A 23,958-nucleotide genomic window follows, 5' to 3' on the forward strand; every position below is an offset into this window, starting at 1 on the left:
TGCCAGGTTTAGCCACATTTTCTCTCCCAGCCTGTTAAGCAGAAAGGTAACAACAGCAACGACTCCAGGGGAGAGAAGTGAAAAGAGAGGAATCCAAGATCTTAAAACTACACGGGGAGGTGTGTCCAAGACATGAGAAAAACCTCCAAACTTAAACTATTCCTGCACAGTTTCCAGGTAACCAACCACTGTAGGAGAGGCAGACATTGCTCTGGACAACTTAAGGGGAAACTTTGCCTAATGTACAAGCACAGTTAACTGGAGACGACAGACTACCTAAAGCTAAAAGCAGCGATGATATTTGGCAATTCACTATTTAAAGCAATCAAAACTAAAATATAGCAAAGACCCTTTCTTCGACTCTAGCAGAACCAGATGGGATCAGGACAGATCATCTTTAGCAGTGGGATGGAGGGTTTAGACACTGTCTGAAGATACTCAATTGTTTTGTTCTGGAAGATGGAGGAAATTACATTACAATGTTGATCAAGTTAGCTGATGCAAGTCAGGTGTTCTTTCACATTAAAGCGTGAAATTAGGAATTTAAAGCACATACATTTTACATCATCTGAAGTAACAGCAGTTACTGTCACACCACTGACAGCAACAGAAATAAAATATGAGTAAATCAGATGCCAAACTACATTAAGTCCAATTTAATTTTCACCCCAACGTTTTCACACCTTAAGAATTAAAACAACCAACAGGGCAGTAAGAGAATTTTTCCATTTGCTGTGTGTTCACCTACGATGCAATTTCTGAGCCTTCCTCTAGACACACGAGGAAGAGAAGCGAGACTAGAGAGCCTCCAAGCTGCAGTTAGTTCATTTTTCCACTGAATCTTCTGGAAATGGCAAAACTCCCATGTTTTTCAATTGAGAATAATCCGCAGAAACGGAAACTCTCTCAGATTTGTTGCTGTAGACACAGCAGCACGCTGTTACAGACTCTGTAACCCTCACTTTCAGCCAAAGCTTTCAGAAATGCCTTTAGTCTTTTCCTACCTATTTAAGGGCATAATAATTACCTAGCTGTAAACCTGGGGTTTAACGTTAATATGGCTCCTTTCCTTATTAACTGTAAAATGGCTTTGCTCCACATTTGGGCACTGAGACACGCTTGCCACCCGAAAACAAGTTACGTGCAGGCCCCAGCCTGGCAATAACTTTCTTATTATGCGGTTTCCGTGTTTTTAGAGCTGGGAATCAGATTAAAAAAAAAAAAAAAGTTGCCACATTAAGCGCTCTTAAGCCGAAGTGTTGCAAAGTCCCCAAGATTAAGGCTGCAGGAGCCAAGGAGGAGCCTGCGAGGCCTGTCCGGGGAAGAGGCCTCGCCTGGGGATTGCAACACGCTGGAGCTGCGGGGACAGGGGCGCTCCCGGGCCGCGGGGACTCACCGTGAGCGTGTCATCGATGTAGAGGGGAATCTGCCTCTTCTCGAAGGGGAACTCCTCCTCTCCGTCTCTGCAAACGGCCACCAGCCGCGCCATCGCCGCCGCCGCCTCCAGCTCCGGCCTGCGAGCAGCCAAACCCCGCGGAGGTAAATACCCGCCGCGCTTCCCCGCCACACTTTCCGCAGCCCGGGAAGCAGCCTGCGTTACCCCATCGCCTGATTCACCACGCCGAGCGCCGGCCCCTCCGCCCAGCCCACGCCCGCCGCTTCCAGCCTTGGAAGGGACTCAAAAAGACTCCGGGCCGGGAACGGGAGAGGTGGGCAGGCTACGAAATGCGACATGAACATGGCAGGGAGGGGACGGCCGAGGAGGAGCGCACCCGGCCGGGTGAGGGAGACTGGGGGGGGGCTGGGGCTCCCCCTGCCCCGCCACCGGCCCAGACAGGCCGGGGGGACCCGCCCAGCCCCGAGCGGGGTTTGCGGCTCCCGCCGCCCCCGTCCCGCCCCGCGGCGGCCGAGGAGGGGGATGAACAGCGGCGAAGCGGGGCCGCTTCTTCCCCCGGCAGAGCCGCTGCACCCCCAGCCCCGGGGAGCGGACCCGCCGCCCTCCCGCTCCCCAGCTCCAGCCCGGGGGCACCGCCACCAGCTCCCTCCGGCGGCCGGGAAGGAGAGCGAGCCGGGGGCTGCAGACCCACCCCTCTCCGCCCTGTCCCCGCGATGGCGGGGAGGCAGCTCCGAACGGAGGCAGCCGGCGGGCCGGCTCCGGGCCTCCCTCCCCTCCCGCTTCCCTTCAGCCCCGCCGGGGCCGCCACCCTGTCCCCCTCGGGCCTTTACCGGCTCCTCCGCGAGTCGGCGGCCCGGGCGCTCTGACAGGCGGGCGGACACCACGGACTCCGCCACAGAGCCGCCTCCTTCCTCTCACCCTCCCGGGCCCTCCCCACAGGCGGCGGCCGCGGCCCCGGGCCGCCCCGCCCTCCTCTCGCGAGAGCCCGCAGCCCCGCCGCTCCCCCGGGCCGCGGCCCCGCCTCGCCGCCCCGGGCCTGCCCGCAGGAGGCGCCCGCTCACCCGTTACTTCCCGGCCCCGCGTGCCCCCCGCCCCGCGGGCTCGGCCGCCTGAGGAGCTGCGCGGCGGCCCCTGTCACAAACGGCCGGAGCGGCGCGTTCGACCTCGAGCCGCGGAGGTCGCGGCCGGGAGGGAGGCTGAGGTAGGGGGGCGGCCCCGGGGCCTGAGGGCGGGGACGCGGGAGAGGCCTGGCCCTGCGGGCGGGGGAGCCGGGCGGGCCTTCCCCTCCGTGAGGCGATTCCCGCCCTGGGGCGCGGCGCTGAGGTGCCGGCGGGACGCAGGGAGCCCGCGCCCTCGCCGCGGAAAGGCGCCGTGTCCGCGGTGGCTTGTGAGGAACCGGCCGCAGAGAGGTTTGCGAGCGACCCCCGGTGAGGTGCGGCTGAGGCGGCGGGTGAAGGGGGCGGGTGGGGTTAAACCCCAGAGCGTTGGCGGGGTGAAAACCCGTCGCTGTCTCGAGTGGGACCGGGCCCGCGTGTGGAGGTTTTGCTGTGGGTGCAGCCGGGAGCACAGCCTGACAAAAACGCATCGAACGCCTGCGCTTCAGACACAGCCCGAACATCAAAGTGCGGCCGCAGATCTCCCTGCCAGGGCGGCGGTAATTGGACTTACGGGCTCTGACTCCGGGCTGTTGGCTTTTGCAGCACCCTGGTGCAACCAGCTAGAAATCCTGTGGCTGCTTAATTCAGGCAGCCAAAAAAAACCCCAAAGCTTTTCTTGAACTATTAAATAACACGGTTGATCTGTTCATGCTTGTTATTTATGTAGACAGATACTGAAGTCCTCACAAGAAAATGCAGGGGAGGCAATTAGGGAGCGGGATTTCTTTTTTCTTCTTTCTGCATAAAAACCATCTTTAGTGGAGGAGTTAATTTACTTGAACTCATCATGCAGCATCTCTACCACTAACAGAAACATCGTGCAATGCCACGTCGCTGCACAGTTTGCAGTTTGCGTATTTACATGGGTTTTTTTCATTAAAAAAAGAAAGTTGGCATTTTGTAGCAGGGGACGGTTTCTCACGTTAGTGCCATGAGCACATGGGACTGTGATGAGCAAACGTTGTCTTTGCAGGGTCCATTGGGCGTGCAGGCTCCTCTGTCACTTCTGCCCCGGCTCCCGGGGTGTGGTGGGATCACATTAACAAAACAGCAATGCCCCACATGTTGTATTCGCAGGGTGCACATTGGTAAACTATGTATGAAAAGCACCGTAACATTGCATGTATGTTTTATCCATGGAAAAGGGGTTTTTACATGGCTAGAAAATGCGGCACGTTCTCGTATCTACAAAACACTGGGAAGACCGACAGCCCCTTTATGCTGTTCATTTGCATGCCGCATCTTTTGCCTGGAAGAAATATCTGTTCTTTAGGACAGAGCAGCTTTGAAATAGGATACTGCCCAATATCTTTATTGTAACATTTGACTTCAAAAGAGACACTACCGGGTTGGAAAGAAAGGCATGCCAGTGAGTCGATCCTTAAAAATAATTACATTTGGTAAGAAGCTACTAATGTTTAACAAACAACAAGGTTAGGGATAAATGTAATCAGCTCTATTCTCCCACCACGTTTTTTTTCTGTCCTGCAGCCTTACAGAAAGGTCATTTGGTGGAATTATGGCATTAAAGAGAAAACAAGTTATGTTTTCCCAGTTCTCTGCTTTACTGTTATTATTGAAGTCAGCGGTATGCTATAGTTCAGCCATTTTAGTCTTACTAGTTGAATTATCTTTTTACAAATTATGTAACAGCTGAATCAAAGTTTCGGATTTTTTAAAAATATATCTTTGATCTGTACAAGCTTACTTGTCTAAACACACCCCAAAGTGAACTGAAATTTACTGTTCTTGCTCCTACCATCCCCTGTGCTATTGAGTGTGTGTGGCGAGAGTGTCTACAGCAGCGTCGTGGTAACTTCTCTCGCATCTTTTCAAACTCACTACGGTGCCGTTTCCTCGTACAGACTCCGTGATCAAAGGCTGCCAACTTGCATTTCTTGGTTCTTTCAGAAGCATGGTTAATCATCTGCATCTACTCATAGCCTAAACATTCAGCATTAATAACTATGCTGGCTGCTTCAGGGCAGAGCTCGCCACATTTATTGACAATAAGCAATGGGAATTAATTGTCTCTCATTAATTCGGCAGTGAACAACTTACGGCTTTAGAAGCGGGAGACAGCCTCACGACGCGGTGTTGTGCTGTTGTTGAGAGAAGCGGATTGTTCCCACTCTCGTCGTTACCTGTGCACCGCAATCCCCTGTATTTGCCGGCTCTGTTGTTGCAAAGCGCAGCTCCTGTCCTGGACTGGGGGCGAAGGAGGCTCTGCGCAGACACGGCAGACCTCCCACGGAATTTTTGCTGTGCAAAATGGAGTTAGCATCCAGTTTGCTGCTTGTCCAGACACAACTCTGCTTTGTCACACACAATTAATGCCTTAATTCTGAATCACATTGATAGACTTGTGCTCACAGGCAGAACTCATTGCAGGTCTTGGGCTTCAAATATTTCAAAAATTAATACCCATGAGTAATTTTGCATAAACATATAGTGCCACTCAGCTCATGGCGGAGGCCTCTTTTTCCTAGGAAATGTTTTAAAATAAATACACCAGTTACCAGAAGGCTGTGCTATCAACTGCGACAACTGTTTATAAGACATTGTTGCCAATTCATTGCAGTTGTCCCCAGGATAATACAGGCTGTTTTTCTTTAATTCTGGAGACTATAGGGCTAGAACTGGGAAGTAAACAAGCATGAAATCAGCATGGCCACAGCCTATAACCCTCAGACTTCACCTTTCCATTGGCCAACGGCTTACAGAACCTTATAAATTTTAAGAATATTCCCCAGCGTGTCTGCCTCAAGGAATCTGATTTAGAGGCTTAATCTCCATAGGTTTTATGATTCATCGCACTTGATTGATAAGAAGTTTGAAATATGGTCCACATGGACTTCTTAACTCCACTGACATCAGGCATCTATCAGCAATCACCTTTTATATTCTACTTCTTGAGTATTTATATCTGCCATTATTGAATTCCTCACAATATTTAAATGTATTTATCTTCTCAACAACTTAATGAGGTCAGGAAGAACTGTCACAGTTTGGAAAGTGAACAAAAAGGGTGTTCTGCTCTGGGCTTGCAGAAGGACTGTGATAAACTGAGCACAACTCTTGCCAGTGCCCTGACCCACCGCCTCATGCTGCTTCCCATCTGCACACCGTTTGTTTGCTAATGAAAATTAATACAGCATGTTCGCACTTGAAGACATCTCAGCTGTCAAAATACAGTACTAAATGAGCTGCTGTTTAAAATCATTTTATAGACAAGTAGGTGGGCCTCGAGTACTTTTGAAGACCGTATTTTACACTGTTCCTAAAGAGGAGCTGTCACAACATGTTGGTGTGCGGGCTGGGGGTGAATTCGTTTTGGATCTTTGTATGTTCAGATAAAAGTCTGTACTGCTCTTATTATCTGCTCCACAAATTCCCACATCTGCAGTTGAATTTTATCCTTCAGAGCATCATACTTTATCTAAGGTCTTCATTTATATTCATTAGTGAGGATGAAAATAAAATTTAGCTTTAATTCAAAGGCTAATTTAGAGTTCAGTATATGATTAACATTCCACATGCAATTACTCTCATCAAAGTTAAGCACATGCATGAGTCTTTGCAGGACTGGGGCCAAAACATTTTTAGGTATCCACTTTTTCAACAATCTCAGAACCTAAGTTTTCAGGACAATGTGTAACAACTCCAACAGCATTGACTGTATGATTTGGAAAAACAAACCACTAAAAATAATCAATATTAAATTATTAAAAGTTATGCTAAATTATAAATTACTGCAATACGTACCGGAAAAATACTGGTTTTTCCATTAAAATACCATAATTCAACTCCAGTTGTAGTCAGCTACAGTTGACTACAAAGTTCAACTAGTCCACTTGAGCCAGAATGGAATCACCAAAACTTTAATACTATATTTTTGGCATGCAATATATACATAATTAAACAGTTAACAAACATATACAAGTGTAGTATACACAATGTAAATGCAGTCCTGCTGTGGATTGTATCTATCAGTATATTCACAGTACCTGTCATAACATTTGCTAGCAAGAAAAATAGTAATTGATTTTTATTAATAGCGCTAATTAAGCAAATGTGCGACAGCGTGCCTGCCCTCCCCACAGGCATGGCCTCTGTTCCGTGCTTTCCACTGGTACTGGGGGGCTTTAGAATGTTCCAGCAACAGGGCACGCTGGAGCCCTTCACCAGCAGCTTTGTGAACACCAGGGCGAGATCGGTCACCACAAAACAGACCAAGAACATCAGGCTGTGAGCAACCACCCACATGCAGTAGGATAAATTAGCCATCCGGCGCGACACGGGGTCCGCGAGGGCTTGTGAGAAGTGAAGAATTAGGAAGAGCATGAGAACCGTGAGCAGCGACAAACACACCGCTTGGATCCAGCCTCGCACCGAGTTCCTGCACTTGAGCAGACACAGCCCCACTTGCACACTCGCCAGATAGATGGCTAAATATCCAAAGAGAGAGAGCAGTCCTTCCCTGTTGGCATTTAAAAAGCCAACCCTGGTACCTCTGCCGTCGCCGCCATGCAAGATAAACATCTTCAGAGAGGTAGTGTTAAGAGTAAGCTGATAAAGTACAGCCAGCTTTATAGCAATGATCCAAGAAATATTTTTTGGAAATATGGCTAAAAGGAGAGATGCTGCAAGCCTCACAAATGCTAAGGTAAAGAAAAAATTCCAGTGCACTCCATACTCTGAAGTATGTTCGTGGTACTCTATAGATTTGACACTCAGCAGTCGTCCAACGCCAAGAAAAATCAACGGCCAAACTGAAAATAACTGCCTGGCCAGACTGGAAAATTTGGATTGCATCACACAAGACTTTTGTCTAACTTCAGGACAAACAAGAGCATTACCAAAAATAAAAGCTCCAACCCCAAAATCCATAACTCCTGTTCCATAGGTCTCGGCTTTGGCAAATCGCCGTGGATATTGCGGGAAATCCACTGCTAAAATGCTGATTGATGTCAACACGTTGACATAAACACGAAACGCGGTTATTGCTGGAATGTAGTCTGGATCCAAGTACGTCTCCTGGAAGTCTTTTACAATTTGCCTAAAAGGGACTCTGGTCTCGTGTTTTCTTTGGCTGTATATTTTGGAGAATATTCCAGCACAGAAGGCTACAAGGATAGCTGGCACGCAACACATGATTGGAGACAAGACTGTGCAGGAGAACACGAGAGGAGACACTAGCACAAGGAAGTCTAGCAGCAGGCTGTGTTTCCTTGAGTTTAAAGGTTTCCCATAGTGCAGGTAATACAGAATCAAGAGGAGCCCTCTGCAAAGCAGGCAGAGTGGAGCTAGAGTCAAGCCCAATGAAATTTCCAGCAAGCTGGTCCCATTTAAGTTGCTGATGAAGGCTTCCTTCAGGTGCTTTTGCGACATTCTTTCTTCCTCTGAAAATACAAATGTGAACTTGAGATAGTTTTGTAAAACGGGGCTCTTAGAACTGCTTCAAAAATGAACCTTACATTAACATTAACACATACATTGACACATACACTGGTTAAGAAGTCATCTGTTCTTCAGTTACTCTTCAATTTAAATAATCCATAACAGCCCTGGTGCTGCTGGGAGCCTGACCCACTTTCACCATCACAAACCTCGCTGTCCAAACAAGATTCTTAACATATTTTTGCTAAAGATCTCTAAATATCAAGTATTCTCTTGAATATTCACATTGTGAATAATCTTACCATATGTCCTGCTCTGTAAGTCATATTCTCTGTAGTATAAATGAAACAGATACATAAAAAATGTGGCCCTAATGGAGTTTCTGGTCAGCAATAAAACCAGCAGCTAAAATCCCCGCTTGCAACAAAAGTGCCTTTTAAAAAAAGGCCCCAGACCCAGAGGCTCGGGTGACCCGCTTCAAGAGAACATGTTAAATGCGAGAAGCATTAACTAGAAACCCAAAATTGCTGGTTTTGTTTAAGCCGCAGTGTGGGGTCACAACAAAGACTTTATCAGCTAAAACCCACTGACCTGAGCAGCCCTTTCCCCACGCGGGGCGGCATCGCTTACCGGCTTCGGGATCAGTCACCGGTTTCTGGAGAATTTCTCGGTTTCCGGAGAGTTTCCCGGTCGGGGAGATGGATGTCGGAGGGACCGAACCCGCACTTCAGCGCTGCCGTCCCCTGCAGAGCCCGAGGTGCCGCCGGGGTGGCAGAACAAGCCCCGGAGCACCCCGGGGTCCGTTCATCCCCTGCCCTGCGCGTCCCGGGCCGTTCCTGTGGTCCCGCCGGTACCGGAGCCCCCGGCGCGGCTGCCGCAGCCCCAGCTCCGCAAGTAAACGCGGCCCCCGCTCGCCGCCCGCACTTTCGGCAGCGGCCGCAGCCTGCGCTTCCGCAGCGGCCGATTCGCTACCGCCCGCAGCCCCCGCCCCCGCTCCGCCTCGTCCGCCGCCCATGGTGAGTGCGCCCGCTCCCCGCTCCCGCTCCCCCTGCCCCGGGTGCTGCCCCGCACCGCCGGGCCGTGGCCCCGCAACGCGTGGTCTCGCTGTGGCCGGGTGAGCGCCAGTGGGAACGGTGCTGCCCTGCGACCTTGGGGGCCGGGCCAATGTCGGGTCTGCCCGGGAAAAGCCTCGGGGAGCGGCTGCATCAGCGGGAGCTGCGATAGCCCGTGTGCTTCGGGGAACTGGTTTAACCAGCACAAAGAACTCTGCCCGCTGTAAGCAAAGCTTCTCCTAGGAAAGGGTAATAAAGAGGTTAGAAGCACTTTGGAGGGTCTTGGTGATGGTTGCGTGTCCCGTGAGCTCTGCACGCTTCAGCTCCTGGATCAAAGTGGTCTCTAAATGGTGTTTTCATGCCAGGTAAGAATAGACTAAGACTTAGAAATGGAATGGAATGGATGGCAGTCTCAGCTGGTGGAAGAAGACAGAATTCTTCCTGGCTATGTGGCCGGAATCTCTGTTTATCGCAGAAATTCAGAGGGCGAGTTTGACTCACCTTGGGTTGGCTCCCACTGATTTTCAGAGGAAGCAGGAAGAGGACGGCAAGCCAGCAGATCTTATTTCTGCTGCAACGCAAAACTTCTCTGAGTCACTGCTTTTCCAAAAGCACCAGCTTCTCTGAGGCCATCAGACCCACGGATCTTTCAGGAGTAACGCAGCAAAACCAAAGTTATTGTATTTTAAATGCCTTTTTTTTCAATTTAGGGGCTCTTCAGTCTGATTTGAATGAGATACCTGAGAGTAAAGGCCAGCTCCAGCGTTCCCGTCTGTAGGGCTGAACAAGATGCCAAAACAGGTAAAAAGAAAACTAGAAATTTTGTGTGCTAATTAAATTTTACTGCCAGGAAAGAATTCTTGGCTTGTTTCCATGCAGTCCAGATTAGGTAACTGCTAATGCATATTTACTCCTGCCATTAATTGACTGGACTTATTAACTGTATGGTTTTGAGCTGTGTTACTAACACCAGCATGTGATTTTTGTTATGCTATACGGGGCAGGTGTGAATGCATGTAGCAAATACATTCTTAAATGTATCTTTTCAGTGAAATTAATGGACGCATGAGTTACGCACTGTAGGTATGAGAAGTGATAGTATTTTCAAATACTTTTCTTTTGGCTAAGCGATCACCATCTCAAATGAAGCAATGTCGAGCAAGGGGGTGCAGGGGATCAAAAATAAGCCCTTTCTCAGGTCGTGCACTATCAGCTGCACGGTGGATTTAAGAATTTGGCTGGTGCCACGGTAATACAGCAAACACATGGGAGGGCATGGGAAGAATGGGCGACTGGTAGATACTCATCTTGTCTGTGGAGTATTTAATAATTGTGTCTGTTCTCTGTGAAAGCAGCAAACTTCCGTGTTCATTGAGAATTACAGAAATCAGTTTGATGGCGTTACTGAACAGAAAAGCAATGTCCAGATTGCAAAAGCAGGCCTGGCATCTGTCCCCTTCTTCATTTTCCCCTATAGCTCCTCTCTCCTTCCTCCCAGAAATGACAAAGAGAACCTGAAATCTCTCTGGCTAAGTTTTCCATTACGTTTGCACAACAAATGTGTCCTTCCAACTAATATTGTCAAGGGCATGGGAGCCCAGAGGCTAAGATTTAAATACTTGAGGTGATTCAAAAAGACAAATCTTCACCTAATGCAGGCCAGCTCTTACACCACCACCACCAGAAATACGCCAGTTAAGAACATTGTGTAAGTGCGTTTGTGCTAAACGACCTGCAAAATTGCAAGTGCTGGGTAGCGTAAGGACACGTTCTTTCCAAGTGCCTTTGCTTACAGCCAGAAGTCCCAGCGATGAATTCAGTTCACAGACAGCCCTGTCAGCCTGCCCTCTCTCATAGGACGGATAATACCTTTCTAAATACAGAGCACCCCATGGGAACCATTGATGCCGGGGGACGGCAGCTGGGAGGAAGAGCAGCTCAAAAGCCCTAAGTTGTGGCTCCTGCTGAGGCTGAACTTCTGTTACATGGAAGCAGCAGAAGAGCTATACATTATAGCAGACAGGTGAAAGCCCAGCCTTTGACTGATGCTGATCTGCCCTCTTCTCCAGGAAAATGGCCAAAAAGAAGATTCCGCCATCCAGAATGACCTCAGTGAGTCATTTGGAGAAGAAGTTAGAGCGTTCCTCAGTGATGAAGAGAAACTGCATCTTTTTGATGACCTCACGAAAGTTAATCCGGTGACAACTACGACAGGTAAGCAGCCAGGCAGGGGAGTATCTCCTGAGGAGCCACTTGCCCTGGTGGCTACTAACATATGGTAGTTACTGTTCTCATTGCACTCATGCTATCATGAACACAGGAGTTAAAGATTCAAAGTGTATTAAATAGAGCCTGTTAATAATAAATAAATTAAAGCCTGTTCAAAGCCTTAGAAATTCACATTTGGCTTGGTTGAATTTTTATTTTTTTCAGAATGTTTTTATTTTAGATTCAGCCCTGCTGATCTCTTATCAAGTTCTGTGGAACTCATGTTTGTATTGTTGGTTCAGGTCGCTGGGTGCTGGGAGTTAATGCTGTTGAAGGGCTCCTGCATGACCTTGTGATTGCAGTTTGGTGCTACACGAACATATCAGAAAATGAGGCTCTAACTTAGAGTAAAAATATATTCATGAAATTGGTTTTGAAAAGTAAATTCCACACTTGACTTTTAAAGATGATGCTGTTAAGGGAAGCTGAGGCCTGTTTCTAGTGCAGATGGGGAACTCTTGCCTCTGCTCTGCAAGGGAACAGATTTACTTCATAGGACTATGTGAAACCTCATAAAAGCACAGGATTTATTGAATGGAATAGTTAGCAGATCCCTTAAGATTTTTAAGAATGAGAGCAACTCTTAGAGACATTGTTATGTGTATTTGATCTGTACCACTCCCTTGATCACCTCATTCTCTATTAAACCTAATAGGTAACATTTCTGAAGATTTTTGTTACCAACAGGAGCAGGAAGAGTCAAAGACACTTTTCAAAAGATGCTAACAGAAGGTGTGTCTTTCAGTTCTGAAATGTCTTCAAGCAAGATATAGAGTAAACTTGTTTTATACAAATGCTGGCTGCAGCCTGGTGGCTTTAAATCCATTTCAGCCTGTCTCCTGCCTCTATTCGCCCGAGCTTATGAGAGAGTACCATGGTGCACTTCGCCCTCAGGTAATCCTTACGTTTGAAATAACTGTCCTTCCGCAGAACTCAGATGTCAAGTTCTTCAAAATCTATATGAGCAAAATAATCCTAAAGGATAAAACCCATTTCTAGTGAAATATGAGTTCTGTTAAAAGAGCAATACTCTTTTCAGATAAATGTGAGAAGAACTTTGCTGTTGAACTGGGTAATTACTGTTCTCTGAAATATGAATATTCTCTTTTACTGCCAGGATTTAAAACCTCACATCTTTGCAGTGGCTGAGCAAACCTACAGAAACGTCCAAAGCCAGAGAGAACCTGTAAACCAGTCCATAATTGTGAGTGGAGAAAGTGGTGCTGGGAAGGTAAGGAGATTGTTTTCTGACATTGCTCCTAAGTTTTGAGATTTGCAAGTGATTTGTAGTTTATAGTATTTCAGTGAACAAGCAAAGCTGAAGAAAAAAATCTGACAGAGCACGTAGCCAGTCTGCTCCAGCGTGACTCTTGAAATATGCGTGAAGCATGAAGTGATTGCTGCAGTTAAACAGACTCTGCTTAATAGAGCTGCTCTTGAGGGGACATCTGTAATTTCTGTGAGGGCTTGATTTGAATAATTCAACAGGAACCGCACCTGAGTTAATGTCTCATGCTGATCTGTTGTGGGTCTCAGCAAACCCTGTGGAGAGACTTAGAAGCAGCAGAGAGTTCAGATCCTGTCCTGGGCCCTTCTGTAGTGGTCTGTACCTATTCAGGAAGAAATTGAGGATATTTTTAAGCCTGAGAACAAAATGATATGCTGAGTGTTAATGACTCAAAGTCAGTTTATACTCAATTCATCTTAAGATGCCAGTTTTTAGTTCTAGCTGAGCTTCCAGATGGTTACATCGTGATAAAACTGCCATTCAGCGAAGCACCGCAACAGCATTTAAATGCGAGGCTGTTGCACATAAGCATACGCGCAGCAAGTTTCTGCTGAACTAGAGCTGTAAACCTGACGTGATCACTCTCTTTAGCATCGTTGCCAGCTGCATACTGTGTTTTCAGAAGCTAGCACTGTTTTACTAACTGACATAACTAATGTGGTAAAAACAAAGACCTATTGTGAAGCCTCTCTCTTGCAGACCTGGACATCTCGCTGCCTTATGAAATTCTACGCCTCCATTGCTGCTTCAGTTATCTCGCCAAAAGGCAATGAAACCGTGGAAAGGATAGAGAAGAGAGTGTTGGATTCCAACCCTGTCATGGAAGCATTTGGTAAATGAGGCTTTTTTAACAGCAAAACCAAGTAGCAGCTGCTGTGGGAGTTGTCTTTATTAATACACAAGTCTAAGTTAGCTCTTGGTCCTCTTCTTAAAAGACAAACTCTTCAAATACTGAAGATATGTACAAATCACCCTTAGTTCTGTATGTCCAACATGGAAGAGTAAAACCACTCTGATTATCTGTCACTGGCAACTTCACAGGAAATGCATGTACCCTGCGGAATAACAACAGTAGCCGTTTTGGAAAATACATCCAGCTTCAGTTAGACAGGTAATAATTACTGTGTAAAAAACATATTGTTTTGTTCCTTTGAACCTTTACAAGCCTGTTTCTGAAGTCTGCCATATTTTATCTGGTTTTAGAAGCTGTTTTGATTTGCTGGCAGCTTACATTATTATGATTTCTTTTTTCCTGCAAGCTCTCACCCTGATCTCTAACAGAGAGCAATGGAAAAACAGAGATGCAGTTAAGAACTCTGAACAAAATATTACATTAAACTTGTATAAAATTGAAGGTGAACTGCAAAGCATTCATAGTGGGTTGGTATTGTAACAACACAACACCTATCAGGTTCTGAGAGGAAGTTTTGTTAAAATCTTTGCTTGTTTTTCCACTCCAGATCCCACCACCTGAGCAGTGCTTCCATTCAGACTTTCCTTTTGGAGAAGACCAGAGTTGCCTATCAGGCCCCCAATGAAAGAAACTTTCATATTTTTTATCAGGTTTGCCTTTAGTTAATTTTGCTAGATATTTCTAATTTAGCACAGTTGCAACTTCTAATATTTAACAGCTTTCCTGTCTGCCATGCTTCCTGGTACATTATTCTTCCTTGTCTGTGAGCTGTAAAGACCAAAGGCAAAATTCAGTTGTTAACTTGTTTTCTGTCTCCAGATCACAAAAGGTGCCACTGCAGAGGAGAGGCTGGAATGGAACCTTCCAGAAGGGGCTGATTACCGCTGGCTGCCAAATTCTGAAAGAAACTTAGATGGTAAAGATGAGTTTCACAGACTGTCCCTTAATAGCAGCTGTAACTTTAAAGGAGGGCAGCAAAATGTGTCTGTCCTGTTAAACGCCATGACCCAGGGTGGTTAGTGCACAGCAGGCGTTTTGCAAAGGCGCTTGCATTAATGTGATTCTTTTAAAGTTTCAGTTTGCACTATTCAGGGTTTTCACCTGGGTTAAACCAGCGGTTTCTGGCCCAGCAAATTTGCATCTCTGTGGCTGTGTTTAGAAACTGTCTCGTCCGTGGGTGTGCTTCAGCGACCTGCTGCCTAACTCAGAGCCACACAGGGTGTGGATTAAGCCGATGGCTTGGTTCTCCAGCTTGTGCTCTGGGATTTACCAAGAGAGTGCCTTGATCTCCTTTGGCAGTCCCAGCTCAACTGGACATGGTGTAGAGCGTTCTGCTTGCCTGGTTGTGTGCATGGCTTTCTTTTAAATAGCACTTGTCTGGCTTTTCAGAGGACTGCTTCGAGGTGACCAGAGACGCAATGTTTCACTTGGGCATTGACCGCTCCACGCAGAACAATATTTTCAAGGTCAGGTACAACACAGAGTCACGGCGAGGCTGCTAATGACGTTTGGAATGTCTTTTTAGTGTGGGAAGTAAATCCGTATCAACGTGCAGAGCATGGGTTGTTCAGTACTCCTGACCAGAGGGCCTGCAGTTACACAAGAGGTTGTGTAGCCATATATTAGAGCCTGCACCTGTGAACTTCAGTTTCCCTTCGGTAATTGGAGCATTAGGAATTAACATAAAGCTTGAAATGTGCTTGCTGTTTTTGTGCAGAAATGCGTTGACTTGTCCTGTTTGTGTGGCTAAGAGGACACTGCCTTGGAGGGGAGCTCTGCTTCAGAAAACTCAATGCTGGACTGTATTTCAGGTGTTGTCAGGCCTTCTCCATCTCGGGAACATTCAATTCTCTAACCCAGTGGATGAAGCTCAGCCTTGTGAACTGGAAGACAAAACCAAAGGTGAGGCAAAGTCCACATTTGAGTTGGTGATTTCACAGAAGTGTCATTTTTCCATAATCTCTCCAGACCTTCCGTAGGTGTAAAGGGGCTGCATTCATTTGACACTCCAGATAACCTCGCAATGTTGTTTTTTTTTTTTTCCTGAACAAGATTTTGTGAAGACCGCTGGAGATTTGCTGAAAATACCTGTCGAGGAGCTACTGGAATCATTAAGAATTCGAACAATAACTGCTGGAAAACAACAACAAGTCTTCAAGAAGCCGTGCTCCAGAGCCGAGTGTGAGACCAGGAGGGACTGCCTGGCCAAAGCCATCTACGCCAAGTAAGGACACGTGGGCCCGGCTGCTCTGCTGAGCCCCATCACTTCTGTGAGGCCGGGGAGATTTACCTTCCTTGGTTTCTGCTTGGGCTCAGGAACAGTGTGACCCTGGTATAAACAGCAGTAAAAGAACAGGACTCTGTTGTGAGCAAGCACTTCCCAACTAATCCAGTTGTCATTATCTGCAGATTGTTCGAATGGCTCGTTCTGGTCATAAACGAGAGCATCTACACAGATCCATCAGCATGGACCAGCTTCATAGGTACGTTTTTTCACCTTGGTTTAACTGAGTAACCGTAAGTCCTTCAAGCTCCTAGACCCAAGCGTACTCTCTTCCCGTACTCCTTCTAGGTTTGTTGGATGTTTATGGTTTTGAAGCCTTCCCTGAAAACAGCCTGGAGCAGCTTTGTATTAACTATGCCAACGAGAAGCTGCAGCAGCACTTTGTAGCGCACTATCTGAAGGCACAACAGGTAATACCCCACTAACATCAAATGTTAAATATCTAATTTTAAACCAGCATGTTAAGCCTCTGTAATTGTACTTCTGTGCCTCTGGGCAGATTGCAGCCTTCAGTCAAGTAAGCAATGCCACAGAAATGAGTAGGATGTGCCTAACAATCACTTTTTAAAAGAGGAGAGTGTGGGGCAGTTGGTGGAATGAAACAGCTTTCTCTCTTGGGTACTGGAGATCTGTTCTTATTATACAGCTCCAACATGATGGCACCTTCTGCCTCCCAGCATAGTTTTATCAGTTCATTCACAAAATAAGTATCTCTCTGACCATAATTTGTGCTTTCATATGCCCAGCCTTTTTTGCCTGCCTGCCCTTGTCACTATGCCAGGGGTTAATGGTCAGTGAAGATGAAAACCAAGTTCAAGCACACAATTACTTTCCTTGAAACTGATTCATGCCCCGTGTTTATAGAACCCGCCTGGTTACCGCCTTTGCTGCAGCCTGCTCTCCCTGATCCCGCAGGACCAGCTGCGACGTCCTCAAAAGCTACCTGCGGCAGTGTTTTAAATGGAGACTGCCACAGAACATGAGCTGAGCTCTGGATGAGCAGGCTGAGCCTGGGATTAACCTGTTAAACAGTAACTGCAAAAAGGCACGTGGTTATTTGAGCTCCAGTGCCCTCTGCTGCAGAACAAACCGTTTCTCTCTGACCGCAGGAAGAATATGCAGCAGAAGGGCTCCAGTGGTCGTTCATCAACTACCAGGACAACCAGAACTGCCTCGAGCTGATCGAGGCCAATCCTCTCAGCATTTTTTCTCTGCTCAATGAGGTAAGTGTGGATCCAAACCTCTCGTGCTTTTGGCCTGGTTGCCTGCCTCCCATCCCATGCCGCCAAAGAAAATGCTGAATTAGTAGGAAACTTGTCAGCTATAAAAATTCTGTAGAACTTACTTTTTAGAACAATTATGGCATTACTTCATCCTCTTCTAAGTTCTAATGCAAATAGGAAGCCTCACTTTTTTTCCCACAGTATTTCAGGGCTTGCATACTCAAAGCAATTCTAAAAAAATAAAACGGTTGTGATTTAAAGTGTCTCAGCTTTTAAAGACTGATCTTTATGACAAATATGCTGCAATTTTGTCTTGTTTGTTCTACAGGAGTGCCGTCTGAATAGACCCTCAAACACCCACCTGTTCCAAACTCGGATTGAGAAAGCCTTGTCTAATAATCAATGTTTAAGTCGAAACAAGTTTAGTAAGGAGCCGAACTTCATTATTTCACATTATGCTGGCAAAGTCTGCTATCAGCTGGCAGCAATGGTGGAGAAGAATAAGGTAGGTGTTTTCAGAAATAGCTGTTTAAAAAATGAAAAAACACAAAAAAACCCTTACAAACTAAAAGCAATTTAAATCAAAGCGCCACTAACATGTATATTCAGTCATGTTTACCGGATATAGATGGATTGTGCCAAATCCTCCAGGCCGTGTAAAACTCTTGGTCTTAAGTTGTATAAAGAGAACAACGTTAGAACAGTCGTATATTTGACTAGATTTGCTGGATGTTCAGCCAGACACTGTTTTCTGTTCCTGAATCTGACTATGAACTAATGTATGTAGTCGGATTCAAAACCACAGCTGTGGTTAAAGCAAAGTTTGCATCAGAAATACTATTCCATCTCTATTTGTGGAATTTCTAGTCATTTCAAAGCTGGCAGGTTTCTGCCCTAGTTCAAATATTCATGAGTCACGTTTGTGTTGGCAGGACCCCATTCCACCAGAGCTGGTCAACGTTTTGCAGAATTCTAAGGACCCTTTGCTTCAAAGATTATTTCCCGTGGCAGAAGGGAACCAAAATAACATCAAAACCCAGAACAGAGCAGCTGTTGTGACAGTGGTGTCAAAGTTCAAGGTACATCCTATTCAAGTTCTGTTTTCTACTGCTGTCTTCATAACTAGACAAGAGAACAGTAGGGTTGGACCAAGATCACTAAATGTCATTAAAATTAAACAGCTGCAAAACAGAAATAGCTCCAGATTCCTGAGATTCTCTGGGTTTTTGGTTGTAAGTCACTCCAATTTTGCCTTTAACAGTTGGACATCTGACTTTGTGAGGCTCCTTCCTACCTGTTCCTCTCGAGGGGTTACCTTTGACTAGTGGCCCTGCTATAATTTTGGAAATGTTGTGAATTTACTATCAACAGTTTTACAAAAGCATCCATAGAGTGGATTTTTTGCTCAAGCTGTCCTTATGGAACAGCTCTGCTAACACTGAGTCTGTGAAACCATCCTTGCAAAAAATGGCTTCATTGTTTTTATAGATGACCACCTGTGAGCTAATCTACCTGTGGAGGGGGAGTCCCTAATTAAACCTGTGTTTGTTCTCTACAGGGTTCACTGGAACACCTCATGCAGCTTGTGAACAGCACCACGCCGCATTACATCCGATGCATCAAGCCTAACGCTGGCTGCAAGGCAATGACTTTTCAAAGAGAAGAGGTAACCTTCCAAAAGCTTTTCCTCACTCAGTGGATGAGAAGCTTCCTGGAGACATCACATGGGGCTTTGCATTAGGTCTCTTACGATCTTTAGTCACTTGCAAAGCTCTTTTCCCAGCACATCTTGAAATAGCTTTTGCTCCTTTCAAGATGAACATCCTTTCAGAATCACTGATGATGCTTGTCCAAAATAGAGCTGGTGAGCATAGCAGCTCTTCCAGATGCAACTTACTTGTTGCACTCCTGGATTATTTGGGGTGATCCCATCCCAGTCCTCAAAATACATAAAGGTGATCTGACCGCTCAGCAGTTGCACGGGTGAATGCCCACAATAAAACTTTGCTTTCTTCTGCAGTCTAGTCTAGGACTAGCGTGTCTCTGGGCGCAGAGCAGCAGATGCTAAAGCTGCAGTTAAAGAACCTCATCTGATGCAGAGGGCACATGAGCCCTGTCCCTCTGTCAGTGCCACCTTGACCCTGCTCCGTGTGTTCCTCAAAGCAGCAGCTCGGTGGCCGCACAGTCCCCTTCTTTGCCCTCTCGGTTCATTCCCCAGCGTGGGGTGCACCAGGCAAGCTCCCCCGAGCACAACAGCTTCCACAAACAGGACAGCGGGTACCTAAACCACCTCCATTTGTGCCTCAGGTTCTCAGCCAGCTCCAGGCGTGTGGGATAGTCGAAGCCATCACCATCAGCGCAGCGGGCTTCCCCGTTAGGTAAGTCCAAACTTGTTAAGCAACATCTTGAGTGCCTCTCTCATGTTTTTGGAGACAAAAATACCTGTTGCGTATCTGGACTGCTTTTCAGTGTCTTGGAGGATGAAACTCTGCTGGTGTGTGAGCCCAGAAGTGCAGCAGCAGTATAGTAACCAGGGCAGCACACCTTGCACTCAGGGCAATGAGATTCTTAACAATATACCAAATACTAAGGAAGTCCAGAGGTGTCTCTAAAATACCCCTGGTCTCAGAGCTCACTGCACTGGATTTTTGAAGCCATTCTGCAATTTTTCCCCCACAAAGGATAGGTTTACCCATATAGTCAGTGATACTTGCCTAGAATTAACTGTACGTTTGTCCAACAGGATCCCTTTCCAAAGTTTCACTGAGCGCTATGAAATACTGAGAAAATCATATCCGTCCAATAAAAACAGAGTGTGTGATAAAAGCAACTACCACACTGCCAAGAACAAAGGTACGTTTCTTTAGATAATCCACCTGCTGTCGAGTAAAATTATCACTGCACCAATTTGATATCACATAGACCAGATACAATTACTGTATTCAGCACTAGGGACACCACTATTCTCAAAATACATTTCTAATCTATCACCAACTTGAGTTTCTAATTTGCCCAATGCTTGCAGCAGGCTTTTTTTAAAAGTGCAAATCTTTCATCTTAATGCTGATTTGCTTTGTTCCTCTTGGGTAGAACAGTTAAAGTTACAATGGTGTTTGGGCTCCCTCCCAATAGATTATAATTCGATTTAGATTTGGTTCTTGAGTAGACTTGAAAACCACTTATCTTTTTGCTTATATCCCTTCTCCTTCCTTTCTTTTTTCCCCACCTTGTTTTCTGGCTCAACACACTGACTTTCTAGCTTACCTGGATTCTGCTGCTTCTTCTGCCTTTTGCAACCTTCTGCATGCGATTCTTTTTTCTGAGCGAGGATGGACTTTAGAAAACACAATCCAGTCTACAAGGTAACATCTTTGCTATGAACCCCTGAATGAAGGAGCTCATCAGGTGGTTACATTTAATACTGGAAGTTACTGCAACCCCTTTCTCTTCCCACATTAATCCCATCTTCACCCCGTGGGTCTGTCCAGCAACAGATGTGGGAAGCAGGACCAGTAAGCACCAGCCTCTGTCAGATTAGTAAAATGGCTGGAAATCCATTCGCCTTGCGGAAATGGAATGAAGTAACAAAGTACAGGCTGCACAATTACTTACACACCGTATCTTCCCAGTTATAAACCCATTAGCTGAAGTGCCTCATTGCAATAGGTTACTAGTCCTTTTTATCTTTAGCAGGTAATAAGCCCCAAACAAAGCCAAACAATTTCCTAAACACAGGGATAAGCTTTGGTTCCCTTATCAGCCCAGCCCCAGAACGCCATCGTAGTCACCAGATGTCTTCCTGTAGGCAAGAATGGCTTATATTTGTTTTCAGTACCTTAAAACACTCTCATCATCTCCTTAGCAATATTTATAGAAGAAAAACAAACAGTATCCAGGATGGAAGGATTCAAAGCCCATCAAGTTCCGGCACTGGGCATGCAGCAACTCATGCAGTGTTGCCTTGAGCAGCAGAGTCTCTGGCAAGGACAGGTCTGAATTTGGTCTCCCCGTTTCCAAACAGATTAATCTGGCTAACCAGTTTGTCTCAGCACGTAAAAAACTGCGTCCTACGTCCCAGAAATGGTTTTAATAAACTCTTATTGCTGCAATAAACTCCTGCACAATACACGTCCCTGTAGCTGCTTCCAATGCGCTATGGAAGCTGTAGAATTGCATAGAAATGGTTTTATATTCCTGCATCTTTCAGTACATTCAGGCTGTGAGTCTCATTCCTTGTTTTTTGCTCTTTCCCAACAGCTTTGAGTTTTGGATATTTCATCAGATTTTCTTAGGACCAATCTGCTTAAAATCTGTTCTTAATTGCATCGCTCTTGCTTTCTAATGTTTCCATGTAGGATGCTTTAGAGAACATGGGAACAGCTGAGCCCTCTGTATGTCTGTGTCATTGTCTAGATCTCCCCAAAATGTTTGTCACCTATGGACAGGCTTAACAGTGGCAATGAGACAGCACCCAAACACACCAGGCTGGTTATCTAGTTACCAGCACACAGCAAAATCTGCGCTGTCACATTTTCCCTTAAGCACAGCTCCATCTGGTGATGTTTGAGCCGTCTCCTCCCCAGAAAGTCTCAGTGCAAAGACAGTTACTTGGTCCTGATTTCCCAGTTTTGCGATACCTTCTCTTCAATGCGTCATTTGCAGGTGAGGCTCCAGCGGAGGGCGATGCTGAAGCATCACGTTCTGTCATTTTTGAGATCCTTCGGAATGTTGTTACGGGACAAACCGCTGCTGACCAACCGGGGAACAGAGCAGAGAACACTTCAGTGTACTGCGGCAAAACCAAAGTGTTTATGGCTAATGCTGTGGTAAGAGCGCTGTTTCCTTGGCTAACAGCTCCGGAATGTAATTGCGTAAGGGGGATTCTGGCACCAGTTATTGTAAAGGTTTAGGCAATACTTGTGCTAACGCCAGTGTGACCAGACTTTGGCTTTAACTCCAACAGGCCCAAGCAGCTGCTTTGTGAAAGACGGAGACAAAGGCACTTTTACAAAGATCACGCACTGGAGGGTGCAGCCCTAACAGACCCCCCTAAAGGCAGACAGTTTAAGCCAGCTGCTGCTTTGGGAGTATCCACTTTTCCCCCCACAACACTCTTTTTCCCCTCGGATACTTACATTTTCATTTTACATGCTATCAGATAAGCATTAATGAAGCGCTCCCACCAAGTCCCATCCAGCACTTGTGGGACACAAAGCTGCCACGGTCCTGCACCATGGGACTGCAGGAGCGGGGAGGGTTGTGAACACAACTCCATCCCTGAGGATTAAGTGCTGTCTCGTATCCCCAATGCAGCTGGAGCAACTCGAAGCTAGAAGAGCCCAGGTGCTAAATCAGAAAGCGTTTTGCATTCAGTGTTGCTGGAGGAGATTTAAACAGAAGAAACTTGCCAAGGAGAGATGGTCCGCAACTGTCATCCAAGCAGGTAGTTTGATAAGGTCATTGCTGAACATAATATAACAAGTAACATTTCCAGTTACACTGGATGTTTAAGGTGGCAGGAGCCAGTTATGTTAATGGAACATGGAGAAAGCTTAAGTGCCATCTCTCTTAGTGTGAGAGCTTTGGAGAACCTTTGTACTCAGATTTCTTTTAATTAAATCTTCAGCTGTTCGCTCCTGGTTAGCCAAGAATCGCTTCCAAAGGATGCGCAGGGCTGCTGATGCCATTAAGCGCGGCTGGAGGAAATGGAAAGTGAGTATGTTGGTACAGGAAAGCATTGAAATCGGGTGACTGAGGCTTTGTCGTGTTGGAGAAAGAATCCACCTCTGTCAAGTAACTGTACAAACCCATTGCTGTCGGTTGTCCAAAAACTGCTCCAGCTGCAGAGCAGAGGAGGGATGCCAGTCTTGTACAGGGTGGCAGCGCAGAGACTGCAGAATAAACTCATTCCTTCCCTTCATAAAATGGGAAGATGTCCCAAAGGGTGATGCGGGGGTCTCCTTTAAGATGCCCTCTCTTTTAGACTCTTGATTTTGCAGTTTTACATTTTGTTCAAGATGTCTGAGAATCTTTTCCCAGCATATTGTTCTGGATCTCTTCATCAGGCAAAAATGGCTGCGTTAGCAGCAGCAGAATTGGACGAGGGTGAAGAAACGGCATTTTTCTCAGTTCACGGAGCTACAGTCACCTCAGCCAAACCACCTTGCTCCTGGGAAGCGCCTTGGCCGCTGCCCACGGTGACCCAGTTCTGGCCGCTCGGCCTCGTCCTGGCTGCTGCCCCCGTGACCGTTCCGGGGCTGCGGAGGGACCTGTCCCTGTCCCTGCTGACGAGCCTCCGCGTGCTGCGCGAGAGCGACTGCTGCAGGGTGGAAAGCTGCTTCCTGGGCTGCGGCATCGCCTCCATCAGAGCCCTCCCGCAGGTAACGAACCCTCCCGGCAGATCTCAGCTGCCCCGAGTTGAGGAACCTGAACTCTGGTCTGCTCTCCATTCCCACTTAGATGTGCAAGGCTGACACTACTTGAGTTTGAGTAGCAAAATTAGCTCCAAATGTGGCAAAACCACCACCTGACCTCTCCACCTCTTTTCCTTCTAGGGCTCTATTAAGTTCCACTGTAAGAAATCTCCCCTGCACTACGCAGACGTCAGCCCCCACACGGCCGCCTACTCCATCACCGGCTTTAACCAGATTTTGCTGGACAGAAAGAACCTCCTGCCAACGTAGGTTGTGGCCGGCTGTACTTTTTCCTTCAGGGAAGGACCATCTGCAAGCTGCTGCTTTCAAATTACTCAACACCCGTATCTGCTGCTACCTCAGAGCTTTCTGTATTGATGCATTGCATGTATAATATATTTCAAATTTAAAATGCATAAGGGGGGACGTTCCTCCGCTCACACACACGCGCGTTTTAGAGGAAATACCAGTACTAGGAAAACACTCAACATAATCAAGTGCTTTAAGCAATATATACTTGAACTGAACATTTCTGGCACTACCTGGGAGAAGGATGAGGCTGGT

General features: G+C 46.6%; 3 protein-coding genes across 6 annotated transcripts in view; 1 reads left to right on the top strand and 2 right to left on the bottom strand.

Annotated features, from left to right (window-relative positions):
• Window positions 1–2,441, bottom strand: part of GGNBP2 (gametogenetin binding protein 2) — an 18,547-nt gene extending 16,106 nt beyond the window's left edge. The window contains exons 1-2 of one of the 2 annotated variants that reach the window (XM_080357311.1): window positions 2,227–2,441; window positions 1,397–1,514 (exon numbers count right to left, since the gene is read on the bottom strand). In XM_080357311.1, the coding sequence (XP_080213437.1) occupies window positions 1,397–1,489 (93 nt within the window). In that variant the 5' untranslated portion in view covers window positions 1,490–1,514; window positions 2,227–2,441. The remainder of the gene's footprint in view (window positions 1–1,396; window positions 1,515–2,226) is intronic. The other variant, XM_080357310.1, reaches the window with a different exon arrangement.
• MYO19 (myosin XIX) lies at window positions 2,350–23,812 on the top strand. 3 transcript variants are annotated; one of them, XM_080357309.1, is made up of 24 exons: window positions 2,350–2,597; window positions 9,716–9,806; window positions 11,075–12,167; window positions 12,391–12,504; window positions 13,261–13,393; window positions 13,603–13,672; window positions 14,022–14,124; window positions 14,294–14,390; window positions 14,864–14,940; window positions 15,286–15,376; window positions 15,527–15,698; window positions 15,884–15,957; window positions 16,047–16,168; window positions 16,868–16,981; window positions 17,310–17,486; window positions 17,914–18,060; window positions 18,540–18,647; window positions 19,289–19,359; window positions 19,725–19,834; window positions 21,644–21,807; window positions 22,295–22,424; window positions 22,608–22,693; window positions 23,047–23,361; window positions 23,536–23,812. In XM_080357309.1, exons 3-24 carry the CDS (start codon window positions 12,135–12,137, stop codon window positions 23,662–23,664), a joined length of 2,637 nt encoding a protein of 878 aa, XP_080213435.1. In that variant the 5' UTR covers window positions 2,350–2,597; window positions 9,716–9,806; window positions 11,075–12,134; the 3' UTR covers window positions 23,665–23,812. The 3 variants fall into 3 exon arrangements, with proteins under 3 accessions (XP_080213435.1, XP_080213433.1, XP_080213434.1); XM_080357307.1 differs by lacking the exons at window positions 2,350–2,597; window positions 9,716–9,806 and having other exon boundaries at window positions 11,034–11,219; window positions 12,019–12,167; XM_080357308.1 differs by lacking the exons at window positions 2,350–2,597; window positions 9,716–9,806; window positions 17,914–18,060 and having other exon boundaries at window positions 11,034–11,219; window positions 12,019–12,167.
• PIGW (phosphatidylinositol glycan anchor biosynthesis class W) lies at window positions 6,424–8,605 on the bottom strand (the record flags this gene model as incomplete). Its single annotated transcript, XM_080356876.1, has 2 exons — window positions 8,584–8,605; window positions 6,424–7,955 (listed from the first exon to the last, which is right to left on the bottom strand). The coding sequence occupies exon 2, from the start codon at window positions 7,942–7,944 to the stop codon at window positions 6,424–6,426; it is 1,521 nt and encodes a 506-aa protein (XP_080213002.1). The 5' UTR covers window positions 7,945–7,955; window positions 8,584–8,605.
• Window positions 23,813–23,958: the final 146 nt, after the last annotated feature.

Source organism: Nesoenas mayeri (assembly GCF_963082525.1).
Source record: "Nesoenas mayeri genome assembly, chromosome: 20".
Classification (NCBI taxonomy): domain Eukaryota; kingdom Metazoa; phylum Chordata; class Aves; order Columbiformes; family Columbidae; genus Nesoenas; species Nesoenas mayeri.